Source organism: Papio anubis, chromosome 15 (assembly GCF_008728515.1).
Source record: "Papio anubis isolate 15944 chromosome 15, Panubis1.0, whole genome shotgun sequence".
NCBI classification, from domain to species: Eukaryota; Metazoa; Chordata; class Mammalia; order Primates; family Cercopithecidae; genus Papio; species Papio anubis.
In genome coordinates this window covers 14321738-14341457 of record NC_044990.1, presented here as the reverse complement: position 1 = coordinate 14341457, position 19720 = coordinate 14321738, and the positions used below count along the sequence as shown (strand labels likewise).

The 19720-nt window shown below is 34.6% G+C and overlaps 1 protein-coding gene across 11 annotated transcripts in view; it reads right to left on the bottom strand.

The window, feature by feature from the left end:
• Window positions 1-19720, bottom strand: part of NBEA (neurobeachin) — a 739922-nt gene that overhangs the window by 113342 nt on the left and 606860 nt on the right. For all 11 annotated transcript variants that reach the window (XM_031655705.1, XM_031655707.1, XM_031655708.1 and 8 more), the window contains one exon: window positions 8396-8508. In XM_031655705.1, the coding sequence (XP_031511565.1) occupies window positions 8396-8508 (113 nt within the window). The remainder of the gene's footprint in view (window positions 1-8395; window positions 8509-19720) is intronic.

The following is a 19720-nucleotide window of genomic DNA, read 5'->3' as shown; positions in this document are numbered from 1 at the left end:
TTTATTTTGGCTAGTAAGTGTTATTGACCAAATATTTCCAAATATAAATTTCTATTATTGGCTGGGGCTGTGGCTCATGCCTGTAATCCCAGCACTTTGAGACGGAGGCAGGTAGATCACTTTGAGGCCAGGAGTTCAAGATCAGCCTGGCCAACATGATGAAACCCCATCTCTACTAAAAATACAAAAATTAGCCAGGCGTGGAGGTGGGCACATGTAATCCCAGCTACTTGGGAGGCTGCGGCAGGAGAATTGCCTGAATCTGGGAGGCAGAAGTTGTAGTGAGCCAAGATTGCACCACTGCACTCCAGCCTGGGTGACAAAGAGAGACGACGTCTCAAAAAAAAAAAAAAAAGCTTCTATTACCAATCTTCACTGATATTTGAATCAGCACACATCAAAACCTTACTAGTTGGCCGGGCGCGGTGGCTCAAGCCTGTAATCCCAGCACTTTGGGAGGCCGAGATGGGCGGATCACGAGGTCAGGAGATCGAGACCATCCTGGCGAACACAGTGAAACCCCGTCTCTACTAAGAAATACAAAAACTAGCCGGGCGAGATGGCGGGCGCCTGTAGTCCCAGCTACTCGGGAGGCTGAGGCAGGAGAATGGCGTGAACCCGGGAGGCGGAGCTTGCAGTGAGCTGAGATCCGGCCACTGCACTCCAGCCTGGGCTACAGAGCGAGACTCCGTCTCAAAAAAAAACAAAAACAAAACCTTACTAGTTACAGTGAGTTAAATGACAACACGAGGAACAAAAAGACAAATCCAGAAGCCTAGCATTGGCATATGATAAACACATGCAAAATATTGGCTGTTACTGTTATGTTCTATAAGATAACTGGCATGCTCTCTTAAATGAGTCAATATCATGAAAAAAAAGCGGGGGTGATAGGGTGACTGGGAGCTATTCTAACCTTAGACAAATAAGACAGAAGAATCACATGCACTGTGTGGTCGCTGACTGAATCCTGGCTTAAGCACAACAATTTTTAAGACACATGGGAGATAATTAGAAAACCTTGATTATAGGCACAGTGTTAGATACTATTAGGGAAATGTCATTAGTTTTGTTAGATGTAATGATGGTGATCTGATTATACGGGAAAATAATATTTTTTCATACTGAAATATTTAGGGGTAAAGTATGATATATTTATTTAAATACTTTAGTAAACCAATAAAAGCTAAACTGTCAATAATTATAACATGTAGGTATTGGTTAATGGGTATTGTTATTAGGAACTGGTACCTTTTCTTTGTTTAAAAATTTTCATAATAAAGTCAAAATCAATTAAAATAGAGTATAAAAACAAGCAACACCTTTCCAGTCAATTCAAGTCTTTCCTATGTCTTGGGTTGTTCTAAATAAGAATGCTTTAAATGATTTGAAAATTTGTTTCTCTAAAATACGTTAAAATTGTGTTCTGTAAGTGTGGATTAAACATTCCCTTTGCAATTTTATACTGTTAATTGGCTTAATATGGCCTTTCCTCCTCCGATGAACTTCAGCAAATCAGTACACAATTTTCAAATACATTATTAAGGAACAGAACTTGAAGTCATGAAGCATTAATAAAGAGAAGTGTTGAGTATATTTTTCTATTAATTAAATGTGTTTCTTTTTACACTTTTTCATGGGGTGGAATTGAGTATATTATGAAGAAAGCTAATCTTTGATCTAAAGTTGCAATTTGATTAGCAAAATCTATTAGCACGTGGCTGGGCATAGTGGCTCACGACGATAATCCCCACACTTTGGGAGGCCGAGGCAGGCGGATCATCTGAGGTCAGGAGTTGGAGAGCAGCCTGGCCCACACAGTGAAACCTCATCTCTACCAAAAATACAAAAATTAGCCAGGCGTGGTGGTGCACGCCTTTAATCCCAGCTACTGGGGAGGCTGAGGCAGGATAATTGCTTGAGCCTGGGAGGCAGAGGTTGCAGTGAGCCAAGGTTGCACTATTGCACTTCAGCCTGGGCGACAAGAGTGAAACTCAAAAAAAAAAAAAAAAAAAAGAAAGCCTATTAGCACTTAATTTAAATTTTTGTAGAGACAGGGTTTGGCTATGTTGCTCAGGTTGGTCTCAAACTCCTGGCCTCAAGCAATCCTCCTGACTCCACCTCCCAAAGTGCTGGGATTACAGGCGTGAGCCACCACACCCAGCTTTAAGCACTTCCACAGGAATGCTAGTCCCACATAGGACTGAAAGCTTTGGAGGTGTGGAATGGCTCACTGACCACATTTCTTTTGACTCCTCTGCTCATATCTGACATGACTGAGCAATGTGCAGGATATTTTAAAAGAACTCATTCTTACTGGATAATAGGGAGAGTTTTTCTTTTTTCTTTCTTTGTTGTTGTTTTTTTTTTTTTTGATAGCGTATAAAAACTGCCAGGGCATTTAGAAAAGGTAGAGGCATACAGAAGAGAAATTAATCACTAGCTTTTTTTTTTTTTTTTTTTAAAGAATATCCTACCTATGTATTATGGAGAAATAATAGGTATCAAATGGAAAAAAATGCAATCTATATAACCAGTGCAATTCATCACAGCGTTGTGAGGGTAAAGCAAGAAAATCCATGTAAGATGCTTAGCACAATGCCTGGCATATAATAAACACATGCAAAATATTGGCTATTATTGTTATCATTATCCCAAGATAGTTCCCAAGAAAATTAGTTTTACGTATCTTAGTGAAAAGTGAACACTTTCACCTACAAACAGTGGAGCATCTTAAATCTTCATGTGTCAGTTCTAGAAGTTTTCCAGGTATTAAGTAGGATAATGATGGGGCTACAAATTAGTTTCAAGATCACTTCTAACTGCTTAATATTCTGTTTCAGCTGGAAAGAAAGGTTAAAGGAGACTGAATTTGATCTAGTTTTGCATGATAATGCTGTGGTTTAGACACAGAGGTGACATGTGGCTGGTGAAATTAAAGTGCATAAAGCAGGCTCTCTTTTCCTTTCCATAGGTAGGATTCTTCTAAGAGCATACACTAAACAGTGTTCCTGCTGTTTTCAGTTCCTTCTTCAACAGCCTAAAATTTTCAAAGCAGAACAGGCTCTATAGGCTTTTTTTTCCCTCTCCTTTTCTGAAAAGGTGATTCAGTTGGCTGAGTGGGAAGGAACAAGAAAAGAGGATAAAGAGACATTTAGTATAAGCAAACAGAGCCTAGGATTGCTTTGGAAGTTCTGTATAAATCTATAAAGCTCCCTGTCACCCTATTATGTCTCCAACAAGCAACAGTGGAGATATAAACAAACACAAAAACACTTCACTATTTCTGGTTACCAGTGTCTGTGAAGTCTACCTTTTTAGTTGCACTTTTCTTGATCCTTCCATTTTTTCAATTAGAAGGAAAATAGCTTAATATGTCACTGGGTAAACAAAAAAATGACTGTAACTTCTTAAAGGTATGGACTAAGTCTTATTGTCTTTGTATCTCCAGTGTCTGGCACAGAGTAGGTTGGCAATAAATGCTTGTGTAATGAAAGAAAGAATGAATGAATAAAAGTATTAATTTAAATAAATGAATATCCCATGAGTTTAAAACAGTATCCAAACACTGCCAATCAATACCTTGTCCCTCAGCACTGCCATATAAGCAAGTCTAATGAAAACAATTTTCAACATACTGTGGGTTATATGTTAAGGCAGCATTCAACATACATTGAAACAAATATTTCAAACTTGGCAGCAGGGTTATTTGGCAGATAGTATATAATTAAATTTACACATTCACACTTCTATCTTTTATTTTATATCATCCTAACTACTACTAACACACCTAGTATTTTGCCCATACTTCCTGTTTTGTTGTTTAAAATTAAGCATTAGGTAGATTATGATCAAGTAAATGGAATTAATTTCATTTCAGATGTTGTTAACTTATGGTGAAAAAGAAAGATAAAATAACCATAGAAACTTGCTCTAGTGGAGACTGCAGTGAGCCAAGATTGTGCTACTGCACTCCAGCCTGGGTGACAGAGGGAGACTCCATCTCAAAAACGACAACCACAACAACAACAAAACAAACGAACTTGCTCTAGATTGCTGAGTCGTGGATTCCCCACCTTACCAATATAAACTCTTTTCTATGTGGTAGATAGACATTTGGCAGTATCGAGGGTGGATGGTTGAAGAGTATTCACACTTCAGTGCATCCATTTGCATTATCACATTTCAAAGCCTCAAGGCATTATCACTTCCTTTTATTAAGTGGCATAATAATTTGGGAAAATGGTTATGCTTATCATCATCTGTCAGTCAAACAACTCCTGTGTTAACAAAATCTATTTTTTTCCACTCGATGAATGGGTGTGTGCATGTGATGTCTTATGTTCATGTCAATATTAGTAGGACTTGGTTTTGTGATGAAACTATTTCACTTATCAGAGGGCATGACTGGGAAATAGGAAAATTCTATTTACACTTTAATGAGCAGAAGACTGTGCTTCACGCCAAAGTCATGTAACCACTATACTTTAAGAGTCGAGTTCATATGAGTATCTGTAAATAACTGAAACACTAGCATATATCATGTTGTAAGATAGATTTCACCATAAGGTTACATCTCCATAAGGAATATCTATATAAATCGAGTGGGGTGGAAATCTCTAAACCTACTGTTGGTTAGTGTTGAAAAGATAGGTCAAAGGCAGATTATTTCATCTGCTGTCCCTCATGTAAAACAATAAACATAGCCTTTAACCTGTACACATAATAAATAAAACTTGAACCTATGATGTCTAATAAAATGAGAGGTCTAAAAAAATCTTACTGATAAAGAACTTTTTTTTTTGCTCCTGTGCTCTCCAAGTGTTCAATTAAGTGGGCCAAAGAAGAAGTAAGAATATTATAAATATAAAATATTCCAGTCTAAATAAATGTGCATCTAAAGTTCTAATAAACATTTAATATAACCTTAGTGTTTTGATGTTACAGTTTTGATAATTTGATAACTCAAACAGATGATAAAACAGAATTATTTATTGAATTCAAAATATTTTATTAAATGGCATTACTTTTTAATTTTATTAGAATAAAAAATAAATCACAGGAATCAAACAAATGTTCACCAGGTTTTTGTCAATCATACCAAAGATAGTGAACTCTCAACTAACAATCATGGAAATTTGCTGTGTCACTGCCACTCACTGAATGCCACTTGTGTGTCAGGCATTATACTAGGTGCCTTAACTACTTTACGGTGTTAAAATCTTTTAACAACCCTATTATGTAAGTATGATTGTGTTCATTTTAAAGATGAGCAAACAAGTTCAGAGAATTTAGAAAACATCTTAAGTTTGCACAATATGTGACAGAGAAACAAATATTTGAGCGAAGCCTACATTCTTTTCATGTTCCAGTTACAACTTCTTGATTTTTTTTCCCAATTCCCATTATTGTTCAAGCCAATTTCAGCTGTGTTTTCTGAAACTTTCATTCAAAAGTTTCCCAACTGATATAACACAGAATTTCATGAAGCCTGTGTAATGTGGTGGTATAAAGAAAGAAAATAAATATTTATTTTTTTGGCATTGTACATTTCATAGTTTCTTAATTCTTTCATATAGTGAAGAATATAGAAATTATTTGGGGTACCACATGTTTATTGAAACAAATTCTAGAATTATTCACTGCTAAGAATTATTACTGGGATCAGGACTCCCAGTGTTTGTTTAGAAACAACTACTCTTGTTGTTAGAGATCTTTTAGAATGCTTTTCGTTATATCATTCAAGTATTTCAATTCTTCCTTGAGCTTCTGAAGAGTAAAACTCTCCATTAATATTTTCATTTGTAGTATTGATTATAACTACAAGAATTTCATGTGCTTCTTAGTGGACATCTCTTCATTGTGATAATATTGCACTATAGTAGTTTTTCCTTCCAATTATATTATTATACTTCAAATGTCATTTTCCCATTAGGCGTATAATAAGATATATTTTCATACATTAAAATCTTGTTTATTGATGGATTTTACACAGGATAGTCTCAGGTTTCTAGCCCATTTGTAAGAAGCTCCTATTAAGAAATTCAATGAAGCATGGGAACAATGCACAAGTAATTTATTAACATATCAACAGGCTTTAATTTGCTAACATTTTCCTATCATGCTAGGGTGACAGAATAGAAAGAAGAAATTGCTAAAGCATGGAATATAGTAAAATTTGAAGAAAAGCTATCTACCTTTTAAGTGCTCATGGATTCCACTGTTCACAGCATGAAGAACTACATGCTTGCAAAATGACAGTTTCTAGTCATATTGCCTAATTTATTTAGGCTCCATCTGTTTACCTGTATTATTTACTTGACACTATATAAAATTAGAGGAGCACATGTGAGGCACAAAAGGAAAAGCTCTGCCAAAGGAAATACACATTACACAGGTTAGCATAAAATCCCTGAAGTGGGCTGGGCTGGGCGTGGTGGCTCATGCCTGTAATCCCAGCACTTTGGGACACAGAGGCGGGTGGATCATGAGGTCAGGAGTTCAAGACCAGCCTGGCCAACATAGTGAAGCCCCGTCTGTACTAAAAATACAAAAAAAATTAGCTAGGTGTGGTGGTAGGAGCTTGTAATCTCAGCTACTCATGAGGCTGAGGCAGGAGAATCGCTTGAACCCAGGGGATGGAGGCTGCAGTGAGCGGAGATCGCACCACTGCACTCCAGCCTGGGCGACAGAGCGAGACTCCACCTAAAACAAAAAACAAAAAACAAAAAAAGAACCTTGAAATGTTTATATCTTCAGTTACTGTAGAAACAGTGACTTCCTCATTTATTTTAACTCATTTTTTCCTACATGGATAAATGGAAAAAATCTATGATTACCAGCAAATATGTGGTAAATAGATGCCTTCTATAAACCATACTAATCATAATGAGTGCCACATTTTCTTTGGCTGGGCTAGGTTTCAAGAACATTCGAGTCCAAATGTCTTAGCGAGGCTGAGCCTGTACTCCCCAGTGAGGCACAGTTCCCACTAAACCTATCTCGTAAATGCTGGCCTCTCATATTGCTGTTAACTATCTGAGTTTTCATTTTTGCTCTGGGCTGAACTCCCTCCAAGTGGCTGGGAATATGTCTGCTTTATTCACTCCTGTACACTCTTTCACTTGTAGAGTGTTTGACATATAGTACATGTGTGATAAATATTTGTTGACTGAACAACTGAAAGAATGAATAAATAGATGGAGAGAAAAAAGGAGCTTCAGTCTGTAAGTTTCCTTTAAACACAATATCCCAGTTGATTTCGAAGAAAAAGAACTTCCTTCCTTGTTTTAAAAATAATACAATAGACATAATAGTAGTCATCATATGAGGTTTTAATATGCTACCTGATAATCTATACTCTGAATTTGTATCGTATATATATTTTATAATGTCTAAGTAATGATTATTCAATTAATGTTAAATAAAATACATGCAGACAAGATTTTGTCAAAGAGCAAGTTTAACCGTCTAGCTTTCAAAGGCCAGAAAAGGCGCAGGCGCAGGCATGCTGAGTTAAAAACCATCTGTGGGATTCATTTTAAATCGGCGGTAATGGCGTTTCCCTAATTCACAGAGCTTATGCTGCTCTTGTCCATTAGCCCCTTAGACCTGCCCCCCAAAACCAAATGTATACACAAATACCTTTCAACTTTCTGTGGATTGCTAAATCAGACAATCAAGTCTTATAGAAAAGAGAGATACATTCAAAGTCAATGGGCTGAGACTTTACTACGGCTAACACACATGAACTTTAAGGCAAGCCTCTGGCGTAAGCTTAGACCAGAGAGCAGCTTTTTGGGCTTAGTTCCCAGTTCTTCACTGAATTTCCAACAGTTCAGTATCACACTGTAGTTTCCTCTGGATAAACGAGGTAAGCTAATAAAAATTTTGCCTTTTATTTCTTATTACCGTTATGCACCATTTTCTTGCCATCTTTTGGACCATATCTTCTCTCTCATATATAGATAGACACTTGATAAACTAAACTGACTTTCTTTTCAGTATTATATTTCCCTACAATGTGTGTATTTTATGGTCAATATAACATGCCTTATCATCTAAGGAATATATCACAGAAATGATTTGCCATCATATTTTCTACTAATTTTAGGTTTTAAACCTAGACTTTAAAGCCTAGGATATATGAGAAACCTCTCCCTACATGTGCTATTTCTCAAATACCCATTTCATTTTGCCTATGCTAGTACTAGTTTATCTTCTTGTAGCTTAATTCCTGTGCTAAGAATTGGTAAGATTTAGAAACTGACTGTGTAAGTCAGGATAACCAGTTTCACTTTCTTACAAACATTAACTGGCTATTTATACTCTGACAGAAATACTATTAGACTACAGCCTTACGAAGAAAGCTGACTTCTATATGTTTAAAAGTTACCTTTGATAGATCCCTGAAGTTTCCTGGAAGAGTCAGGTCCAATTCTTCTGATTCATAGTTGGTTAACACCCACGGAAATACTGGATATTGGTTCAGATCATTATATGTCCGTCCTAGTAAAGAAAAACAGAAATAAAAATTTGTATACACAAAATGCTTATGAAATAGTTTCTGTTCTTACAAAGCATCTACTGAATTTCAGAAGAAAAGTAACTTTTTATTTATTGAACCATACCTTTAACTCTGATAACAATGCTTTTCAAGTGAATTCATTCAATTGTTTTAAAACATAACCAGAATTACTATTTATAAGATTGTGATAGAGACTACTGGCTGGTTATTGTAATTGATTCTCCTCTTTCTGTGCTACACCACATTTCTCAGCCTCCCTTACAAGGAGCTATGGCCACGGGATTTAGTTCTAATCTACAGAATGTGAGCAAAGTCTCTTCAAGGCTTGGCCCACTGAAACTTCCTGCATGTGTGTCTCTTCTCTCTTCTGCTGATATAGATAATATTGCAACCCTGGAAGCAGAGCCTTGTCAGTTAGAGGCCCTGAAAGTAATTATGGAGGAAGTCACCCCAATGACCTGCACATTTGCAGCTTAGGTGACGGTATTCTATTTTATCTTTTAATTATTTTTTATTTTTTTTGAGATGGAGTCTCGCTCTGTCATCCAGGCTGGAGTGCAGTGGCGCGATCTTGGCTCACTGCAATCTCTGCCTCCTGGGTTCAAGCGATTCTCCTGCCTCAGCCTCCGGAGTAGCTGGGATTACAGGCACATGCCACCACACCTGGCTAATTTTTGTATTTTTAGTAGAGATGGGGTTTCACCATGTTGGCCAGGCTGGTCTCAAACTCCTGACCTCGTGATCTGCCCGCCTCAGCCTCCAAAAGTGCTGGGATTACAGGCCTGAGCCACTACGCCCGGCTGTGATGGTATTCTATTATAATGAATATATATCGAGAAATTATATTATGAGTACACAGAATACTATGTTAAACTTATATCAAGAATGAATGCAGAGAATTTGCAAGTGGACAGAAGTACTCTGAAGCTAGGATGAAAAAGTACAGAGGCAGATGTCAATCATACATTTTTTCACTCCTTAAGTTCATGATTTTTTTTTTTTTATGTTACGTTGTTTCACCTTAGTGAAAAACTGCTGGATCTTAGGGTGAGTATGTCTGTTTATGTTTTGGTAGAATGTCTTAAACACTTCAGGTATGATATTGAGGTACACTGGGAATGTGGAAAGTTTAGGGGAGCAAGCTGTGCCCCCCCTCATAAACTGGAACTGAAAAAACATAGGGTCAGGTGAAATTAAAAGAATGGCTATCAAAGAAACAGGATCCTAAGAAAACTTTTGTTGAACAAAATTATTTTTTATAAAAATGTGTTATGATCCAATTATCAGTAATTTTCTAAATTTCCATTAAAATTCACACAAAACAGCTATTTCACTGGTATTTAGTGATATGAATTTCATCCAGTATGCCGTGGTTGCACACACCACATGTACTATCACAGTAATATAGATATGCAGGTATTATCTTGTTCATCATCAGGAAATTACATTAAATGATATCTGCTCTTATAGCAGTTGGAAAACATAACTGTGAAATATAAAAAAAAAGAACTACAATCTGAGTAAGAACTAAAATCTGCAATTGTAAGCACCAAACCAAATTAATTAATACATTTAGAAAACATTTTATTGATGACTATTTTATCTGTTTATTATATGAAGCTCTGCATTTTACAACTAAACTGCATATTGCTTTAAGTGTATAAACTGCTGTAAGTATGTAATATAGGTGTGGATAATGGCAGCAGAATACTGCTTCCACTTTGCATTTACTGGGATGAGGTTACAGCTAGGTTAGGGCTTCCCCTGTGTTGCCCCACCACAGTTCTCATACAGACCTCTATTATACCTGATACACATCACCGTTTACTTCTCTGCCTCTCCACCAGTCTGTAAACTCATAAATGTCAGGGCTGGGCTGTTTGTTTGTTTTTGTAATCTCTCTGTGTTGGCACATACCATCTGCCCAATAAATGTTTGTTGATGGAATGGATATGCATGTGATAAAAATGGAATAAAATGATCCAAATTTCAGAAGATGAACAAACGTAAGTCAAGTAAAGGAAAACTGCAGAACATTATCTTTAGAAGATGAGGATTATGCAAAGGCATAGAGGTATATATGAGAGAGAATGATATTGTGAATGTCTACATTAAACTAGAAGAAAATGTCTGCAGCTAGGTAGCTCAAGCAATCGATGAACCTGCTTGTATTTAAGTCTATGGTGAAGAATAATAATGAGATTAAATGAGAGTTTGGAGCCATATTAAAGTCTTTGGTACATGACAATAATCTGCTAAAACAGTACCAATATTGTAAAATAAAAGCTGTACAATTCTAAACTTGAAAATTTATTACCAATAGTTCATACGTATGCTAACCTAGGACACCTGATTGGGCTCATTTTTTTTTATATATATGTATATAAACAAAGAGTACAGATTGGCTAGACAGAGCTACTTCTGGGATCCTAAATGGGTCCATGGCAGAGTTTAGAGCTCTTCCATTTTCTGAGGGGAACTGTTCTACTTAAAAATCTGGAGATTTTAATGAAAAGCAAGTATTCCAGTGTGTATTTTTTAACAGAATAATGCTGATGCTACCTATCTAGATATAACATATATTACTTAAATAAATTAATTGATAGATGAAAATCAGATACCACAATTGTTAAAATATTTTCTGATGAAGTTTTATAACTTACATATTAAGGAAAACTGTTAAAATAAAAAGCCAATTTACATAAACACAGTATTTAAATGTACTGTATAAATGCAAATAGCATAAAAATATAGACCATATTTGAAGACCCTAGCCTTTTAATAGAAATGATTTTCTAAGAAAGAAAAGGATACTGCTTGAGGGTAGAGGGAAGGAGGAAGGTGAGGATCCAAAAACTACCTATTGGGTACTATGCTTATCGCCTGGATGACAAAGTAATCTGTATATCAAACACCCGTGACATGTAATTTACCCCATAACAAATCTGCACATGTACCGCCTGAACCTAAAAGTTAAAAAAAGATATAATGCTATTTTTAGAAAGAAATACAAAGAAGAAAAGCATTATTTAAAAATGCACACACACGTATACATAAAACGAATGATGCCAGTAACCATATTTCATGTCTATTATTCTGTCCTGCATTTTGTTTTTTGCAATTCACTTTAAATAATCTTTGAGTGGTCCTTTGAAAATAAGTGCTAAGAAGAAAATTTTAGTAATTTTTAAATTAGCAGAGGTTTATAGCACTATTTTAATTCTAATAAATATAATAAACTTTATAAATAGATATGACATTAATGCTTATTTTTAATAACAATTTCTGCATAAGAGCCTATCAAAATGGACAGTCATATATGTATTTGATTTTAATTAAAAATGCACAATGTATTTAATGTTACATGGAAAAAAAAGAGTGACTAAGTGGCACTTTGGGGTTTTGCATTGATATGTTTTAATCATGAATTAGCATTACTCCTTTAATTACTTTACTGAACATCTTTGTGAAATGAAAAAAAAAATACTGTTCATTAAATCATCCAAAAAGTGAGATATTTCCAAAGTAATACTTGTTAGGCTCTGGCATACCTAGATATTTATTTACTAATTGTTTTGTTTTTTCTTTAGGATAGTTGATATTTAGTAAATACACTGGTGCTATAATTGGTAGGGTCCTTTCCTTCTCCAGCAGTGGTAAGTATATATATATATATATATTTGTGTGTGTGTATATATATGTGTATGTATATGTGTATACATATAAATATATATGTACACTTTATTTTGCTAACTATGCTTATAAGAATTTATCTTAGAAGATGAATATTAAATACTGCAAGCCTATGACACTAATCTACTCAAATAATAAAAGTGAAACACAGTAAATGAGATCTCAGAATCACTGGATATGTTTCTTCATTAAAAAAAAAACTTTTTAATTAAACCATCCAATTTAATGTTTTTATATGGCACTTTGGTTTTGAAGGTAAAGTGATCTAGAGACAGCTGACAAAGAAATTATAACTGCAATTCCTTGGTGAAAATGTTAATGACAGCAAAATATTGTTTAATTAGATGATTGCAGCATCTGGATTAACACTCTTTAAGAGCGATGTTCCTGTGCTTGTCTGCTTCTTCACACTTTACAGACATTTTGTCATCTCTAGGTCATTAGGAAAGAATTTTTAATGATTTTTCTAGAAGCAAGCAGTTCAAGTTACATCTAATTAGATGACAATAATAAGCCCAACACATGCAGTAGCTAAATATATACATAATTAACCAGGGAGGGCTTGTTCATCACAAAGTAAAAAAGTGGAAAATGCTAAACAGGAGAAAAAGGTTGGGGTTGGAGAAGTCGTGCTGAATTCATTAGTTATCATATGAAAAACAACTCAAAATGCTTAAAAAAAAATTCTCAAGTTTAACAGGGGATCATTTATACAAAGCTACGTTAGCAGTCACTCTCCTATGTTTTAAAATGCAAGAATTACAGGTTTCAACATCTTTTCCATAATATTATCTAAAAAGGTATAAAATAAGGTGTAGGTTGTATTTTTCAGAAAACGAACAGAAATCAGGTCAATCTGGGAACTGAAAGTTGAAACCACATTTTAAGTAGAACTCTAAGTATCATTAAGATTATTTTACATAATCATCTAAAATTTAAAGTTCTTTGAAAAAAAATCAAGTGTTTCACAAATAGTTACATAAATTATGCCATATTTCTAAACTGGACTCTCATGTAGTTTTAAAAGTCATGCCTTCAAAGAATATTTAGTGAAATGGAAAAAGCAGAAAGCAAACCTGTATACATTATAGGTTCCCAATGATACACCACACACAGAGAAAGAAAAACAGAAAAATCACCCAAATGTCGACTGTGATATTTACGGTTAGAATTTTGAGTGGTTTAATTTTTAAAATTACCATTTTTTGTATTTCCAATTTTCTAAAATGAACATTCATTAAATTTATAAATAGAATAAAACAAAGCCTAAGAACACGTTTATGGAATTTTAGTTGTCTTTTAAATATGTTTCCTGAATATCTGACAAGCTTCTGTTACTATGTAAAGTATGTTTACAAAACTTACATACAGTAAATGTGAGTTTATTTATATGCAGTTATGCATATGTACACATACCACAGGAGGGTGTAAAAAGTCTGCATAATGCATTAATACTATGATACTGTGACCATGTGCTTTATACAGAGTCTTATTTTTAAAAGCATCTAGAAAGGAGAAAAGTGAAATTGGTCAAGTATGAGACACCTTAAGAAATGGGTCATAAAATGTACTTTGTATTTCATACTAAAATAATATTTTTGGGAAAAAAGATAAATCTGAGAGTGCAAGACAGTAACCAATAATGTAGAGTTTGGTACTGTTTTAATCGAAGTCTTAGAATTATTTATAGAATATTTGTGGAGAATATTTATAGAAAATACGAAATTTATTAGGTCACATTGACCTATATTTTTAAACATGTGAAGCCAGAAAAGATTGTTTCATCTTTTCAAACAGATTCCAATTCTGTAATACTTCTCTTTAATCCAAGAGGTTTAAAAATCCCTTGTCCAGTAATTCTAGTGAATTTACATAATAGATCATAAAATCCTGCAAATATTTACAAAAATAAATATTAAGTAACTTAATTTCATGGGTATTTACTGAGCAAAACTTTTTTTCTCATTGGGAAGACAAAATGCACATAAAATGCTAAGGATGCCCTATCATAAGAGTCAACATGTGTGATACTGACAGTGCTATATGAAGATTAATAAAATTAGTTTTAGGTATGTCTTTTAAAGAATATAGATACAGGGCAGTAATTCTCAAAGTGTGGTCCCTAGATCAATGACATCAGCATCAAATGGAGACTTCTTAGAAATGCAGATTCTTGCAGCTCAATCCAAGCCTACTGAATCAGAACTTATGGCGGTGGGGACCAAAGATCTGTGTTTTAGCAATCCTGCTTTGGATACAGTGAAGTCTGAGAACTGCTGGTATGGTGGATGCTGGGAGCGTTGATGGCTGGTGGTGTTGATGGCTGGTGGTGTTCAGCTACGCCCATCTCCAAGAATTGCTATCGATAGAAGAAAGTCCCCAATCCGAAGTCATGTCTCCTTCCCAGGAGTCTGCATCCAATGGCTGCAGAGTGGAGGTAATGAAGACCTGGCTCCCTTGCCTCAAGCCAAGACAACTTTGAATGGTTAGCCTAGCCCAGGCACCCCATGGGATCTACTGAAGCCTTTGTCACAACTACACTTACGTCTGAATCCTCCTTCTGCCCAGTTCTAATTTCTTCACTCCCACACAGATGTTGATCCCAAGGGCTTTTCCAGTAAAAATCCTCAAGCAAATCTCTGTCTCAGAGTCTCTTTCTTTTGATCTAAAGCTTAACTGAAAACAGGGCTAGCTTCTACATTAAAGATAATAATTCCAGGCCCAGATCTAGTGCTAGAATATCAGTATCTACGAGTCATGACAGTAAATAAACTTCAAAGGGTTAATCTGATGAAATGTAAAAGAAAATGACAAAATTGTTTTAAACCATTAATTATTTAGGTTTTAAAAGCAGTTAATAAGTTACGGCTGGTGACTGAGGGTGAAGTTGTATGGTACCAGGAATATCCTGGAACAGTATGCCGTAGTAACTGAATGAAAACTCTGGAGCTAAACTGCCCACGTTTGAATCCCGACTTTGTCACTTATTAGCCCTATGACTTGGGCCAAGTTATTTAGCTACTCTCTACCTCATCTCTTTGTAAAATGAGGATAAGAACAGAACCTAACTCATGGGGCTATTGTGAGGATTAAATGAGCAAATACATATAAAGACCTTAGAACAATGTTTGGCACATTATAAATCACTGAATAATCATAAACTTACTTTCCATGTTTTCTGAGTTCTTATTATTAACAAAGAAATGTTTCAGTAGGAAAAATGAAACAAAACAAAGACATAATAAAAATACTATTATTTTTTCTCAATCTTGATATCAAATAAAAATGTTTAAAAATATTATGACAAAATATAAGCCAAACATTTCTTGGCTTTAGATTACCTAAAAATTACAGTTCGTCAAAAAGAAGACTAACATCCTATCTAGAAACAATAAATCTTAAGTTTCAATCAATCAAATGAAATAAATATTTCCTGAACAATAACTGTATCCCTAAAACAGTGTTATAAACTAGTATGATTATTTTAGGACCCATGTTCATTGAAGTGATACTGGTACAACTTAATATCTTTAGAGCACCCTTTATTTTAGGATCATAAGAGAACTCTGAAGGGTGATTTGATAAGAAGAGATGAATGGATACACACTGTCCACCAATCAGGAAAACAGGCAAATCTAATTGCTGCACTAACAAGTATTCAATCACCGCATTAGTGAAGCTTCTCTAATAAAACCATCACCCATGTCTTTAATGCTGGTGCTCAGTTTAAACTGGCATTCCTATTTAGTTTCAGGATGATGGCACAGGAAGAATTAAATTAATAGGAATATATCCAGGGAGAGTACCTCAGGATATCCATATTCATAATTTTTTTCAATTGTCATTCTACTTATTAAGGTTTATTTTGCCTGGATAGTCATCCACATCTGACAAAATCCTTGAAGAGTTCATTTAAAGCTCATCTTTTCCAAGAAGGTTTCCTCGAGTAGACTATTTCATATTAATCTCTCACTTCTCTAAACTTGTACTACACTGAATGGCACTTAATCCTGTACTTTCTTGTACGTTTTAAACGTTTTATATGCAAATCTTGTCCTGATAATTAGATCTTAAATGGCTAATGCAATTGTGCTCAAACTTTTTGTATCAGAACCAACTGGAGGGCTTGCTGAAAGGCAGGTTGCCAGCTTCTGATTCACTAGGTTTGAGGAGGAGTCTGAGGATCAGCATCTCTAACAGGTCTCCAAGGTAATAATGCTGGTCAGGGGACTACATTTTGATAACCACTGAACTACAGCAAATTACAGTGAAACTTTTTTGTATAATGATATTGTACAAAGTGTCATTTACTCTCTTTTTGCCATACCTGCTGCCACTATACTCATCCAAAATCTTCACCTCACATTTTCTTCTTGGAATGCCCTCTGCCTACTTCCTAGTGAATTCTTAACCATATTTCAATTTCCAATTTAAATGTCACCTATGGGAAGCTTTTTCTGATCTCTTAGTTATAAATAATGGCTTCTAGATTTGACTACTGCAAATGACTTCACATATACTCCCATTATAATACTTTTTATACATTATAAAATTGCACACAATTTTATATATTCTAATACATTTTAATGGAATTACTGGTATACATATCTGTTTCCTCATTCTAATACTTTTTAGTGGAATTACTGGTATACATATGTTTCTTCACTATATTACGTCTTTTTAAAGGCAGAAACCATACTTTACTTGCTTCTGTAGTCAGAGAAAATTAGAATATGTGGTACATAGTAAATATTCAGTAACGATTTACTATTACTACTGTAATACTCTCCTTATAGCACTAATGCCAAGGAATCTCAATTTTGATTTATGCCATACATAATTATCAGTTTAATTTTCCTAAAGCTCCACATCGCATTCCCTTCTACTCCAAAACTATACTGACTCCTAAAAACCTCTTTATAAATCTGGCTCTTCTCTAAGGCTCCAATATTATATATAATTCTCTACTCCAGACAAGGTATGATAATTCTGTCCACTGAACACACCATATATATACAACTGGCAGAAATTTGTGAAGCTCTTCTCTTTTTTTTCTCCCCAAACACATTTTAAAATACCTCCCCTCTGCTGAGCTCATGCAGCATTCACTGTAGCAATGACTCAGCATTTACTATCAGCCGTCCTAAAATGTCTTATTTATGTGTATTTCACTAATTCATCTAGACTGTAAGTGTTCTGTGCTCCTAGTCCCTATTGTTAATTTTTATCCCATTGCTTACAATAGTGAGGCTTTCATGTTTAGTTATAATAATTGCAAAGGAAGTACCCAGCAAGTTTTGAAAAAATCAGTGGCCTATATAATCTTCATGTTATAAATAAAGCAGACTTCAATGATTCAAAAAAGAATAGAAAGATGCTTTTTAATTCCCATGATAGTCTGCATGCTCTGGCTCAGAAACCCAAAGATTGTCCCAAATAGAAAAAAGCATATTAGGCTTTATACTGCTCAGGTGCAACTTTTAGAAGGGATGACAATGTTATCTCACCCAGATTTAGACACAGCAGCCTTTCCAGAGTTGGACAGATAAAGAGACTCCCAGAGAGTAACAGGCATGAAGTGGGTAGTAGTTAGGTGGTACTGTACCACACTGTGGGAAATTGACCTGACATGAGTAAAATGCAGTGGGAAGGGATGGAGACTAGAAGAGACCTTTACAACAATGAACTGGAAAACATTCCATCCAGAGCCTGGAGAAAATCTCATTTTAGAATAGCAAAACCATTTAATATGATTGCCTGCTACATTGGAAACTGAACTGGAAGTGAGGTATATCACCCTGCCCTCCAGTTTTATATCGAACAGTTCCAAATAGCTAGCACAGCCAAGGGAAAAAAACCTGTAAGTCCATCTAACGGTGTCTAATGATACTAAGTCTTGATAGGTCTCTCAAGAGCAGATAATACAAAAAGCTAATACAGGGAATATGGAAAAATGTTACACAAGAACGTACAGAGAATATCATCCCCCAAAATCAGGTAAAGATCCATACAGCTGAAAATAATACACTGCATGAACACATAATTTCAATAGTTTGAAATCTTTCTTAATTTGCAAAAAGACAGAGAACCCAGAGTATGAAGCTAATAATAACCTGGATTCTGGCTAGTAATTTATATTTGCAAAGATAAACAGTGAATGAGAAATAAAATTGAGTTGGGGTTTTTGTCTTACTCACGTATCATTTAAAAATGGTAATTCATTTTTGAGTTCAAATTAAGAAAAGTATAGTTTATAAGGCTTTTAAAAATGTAATATCTCTAGGAGAATTAATAACAAGGTGTTTATATTTTAAATCACAATATCACTGAGCAAAAAAGCATTCGTATAGCCAGAGAACAAACAACATAAAAAGCAAGAGAACATTAAAAATTAGTATAAAACAAGATGATATAAGACCAAACATACCAGTTATTACAACATATGTAAACATATTAAATATTGATATTAAAAGATTAAAAGTCCAAGATAGAGTTAAAAGTTAAAATTCAACTTATGCTCCAGGACAGAAAGTTGGCAGATCTGGGATTCTCTCTCTCTTCTCTTTGGTGCTGAAAATTCCGTTCTTTCTGCTACACCATGCTATTTACTTAAATATGCTAATGAAATTAAGTTCTTTACATTTCAGATGTTTAAATTCATTCTATTTATAAATAATATGCTAATTTAATAGTACAATACATTTCTTTTATCTTTGAGGGAGTAAACAGGTTTATTCAAGATATATATGTGTGTATACTACACATATGAATAAATGCATGTATATATGAACATATATACATGAATGTATTGGTATTAAAATGAAAAAGCATTTTAATATATCAAATAGCTTTATTCCCTTTTGTGGACAAATCAAGTTTTGTCTATTTAATATGTATCTATTTACCCATATTTAATATACACCTATAGTATCTACAGTCACACTTATGTATGATAGATTAAAAAAGAATAATATTACATAGTTACATTTTTAAAGTAATGATTCAGAGAAGAACACTGCTCTAAATACACGGTTGTGAACATTCATTCATAACAAGACAATAATTACGGTAAGCATCTTTATTTATGTGGTTATTTAAATTCATCTAATTGCAAAAACTTTTTGTAGAGCCTGGTTTATAGAAGTAAACTCTTCGTAATTCATCATGAATAAGGGCTTTTGGAGCTTAAGAAAAAAGATGAAGTACTTAAATCTCATAGACATGTTTAACCACCGACAACCACTGATTTAGCAGAAAAGAAAGCCACTACCTCCTTTTGATTTGCAATCGTGGTACTGTGGAGGTTGATGGCAGTTACTCATAATTTAGAAAATGTAATCTGATTTTGTATTTTTATTTGCAGATTTTAAGAAAAAAAGATGCTGTAACCTAATCATGCCATAATCCAGGTGACATCTGTACTAGGCAGAAACCTGTTGTTATTCTCCTGTCTAGCTGCTATTGCTGAGAATGACAAAGTAGTGAAATTACTTTTCCCAT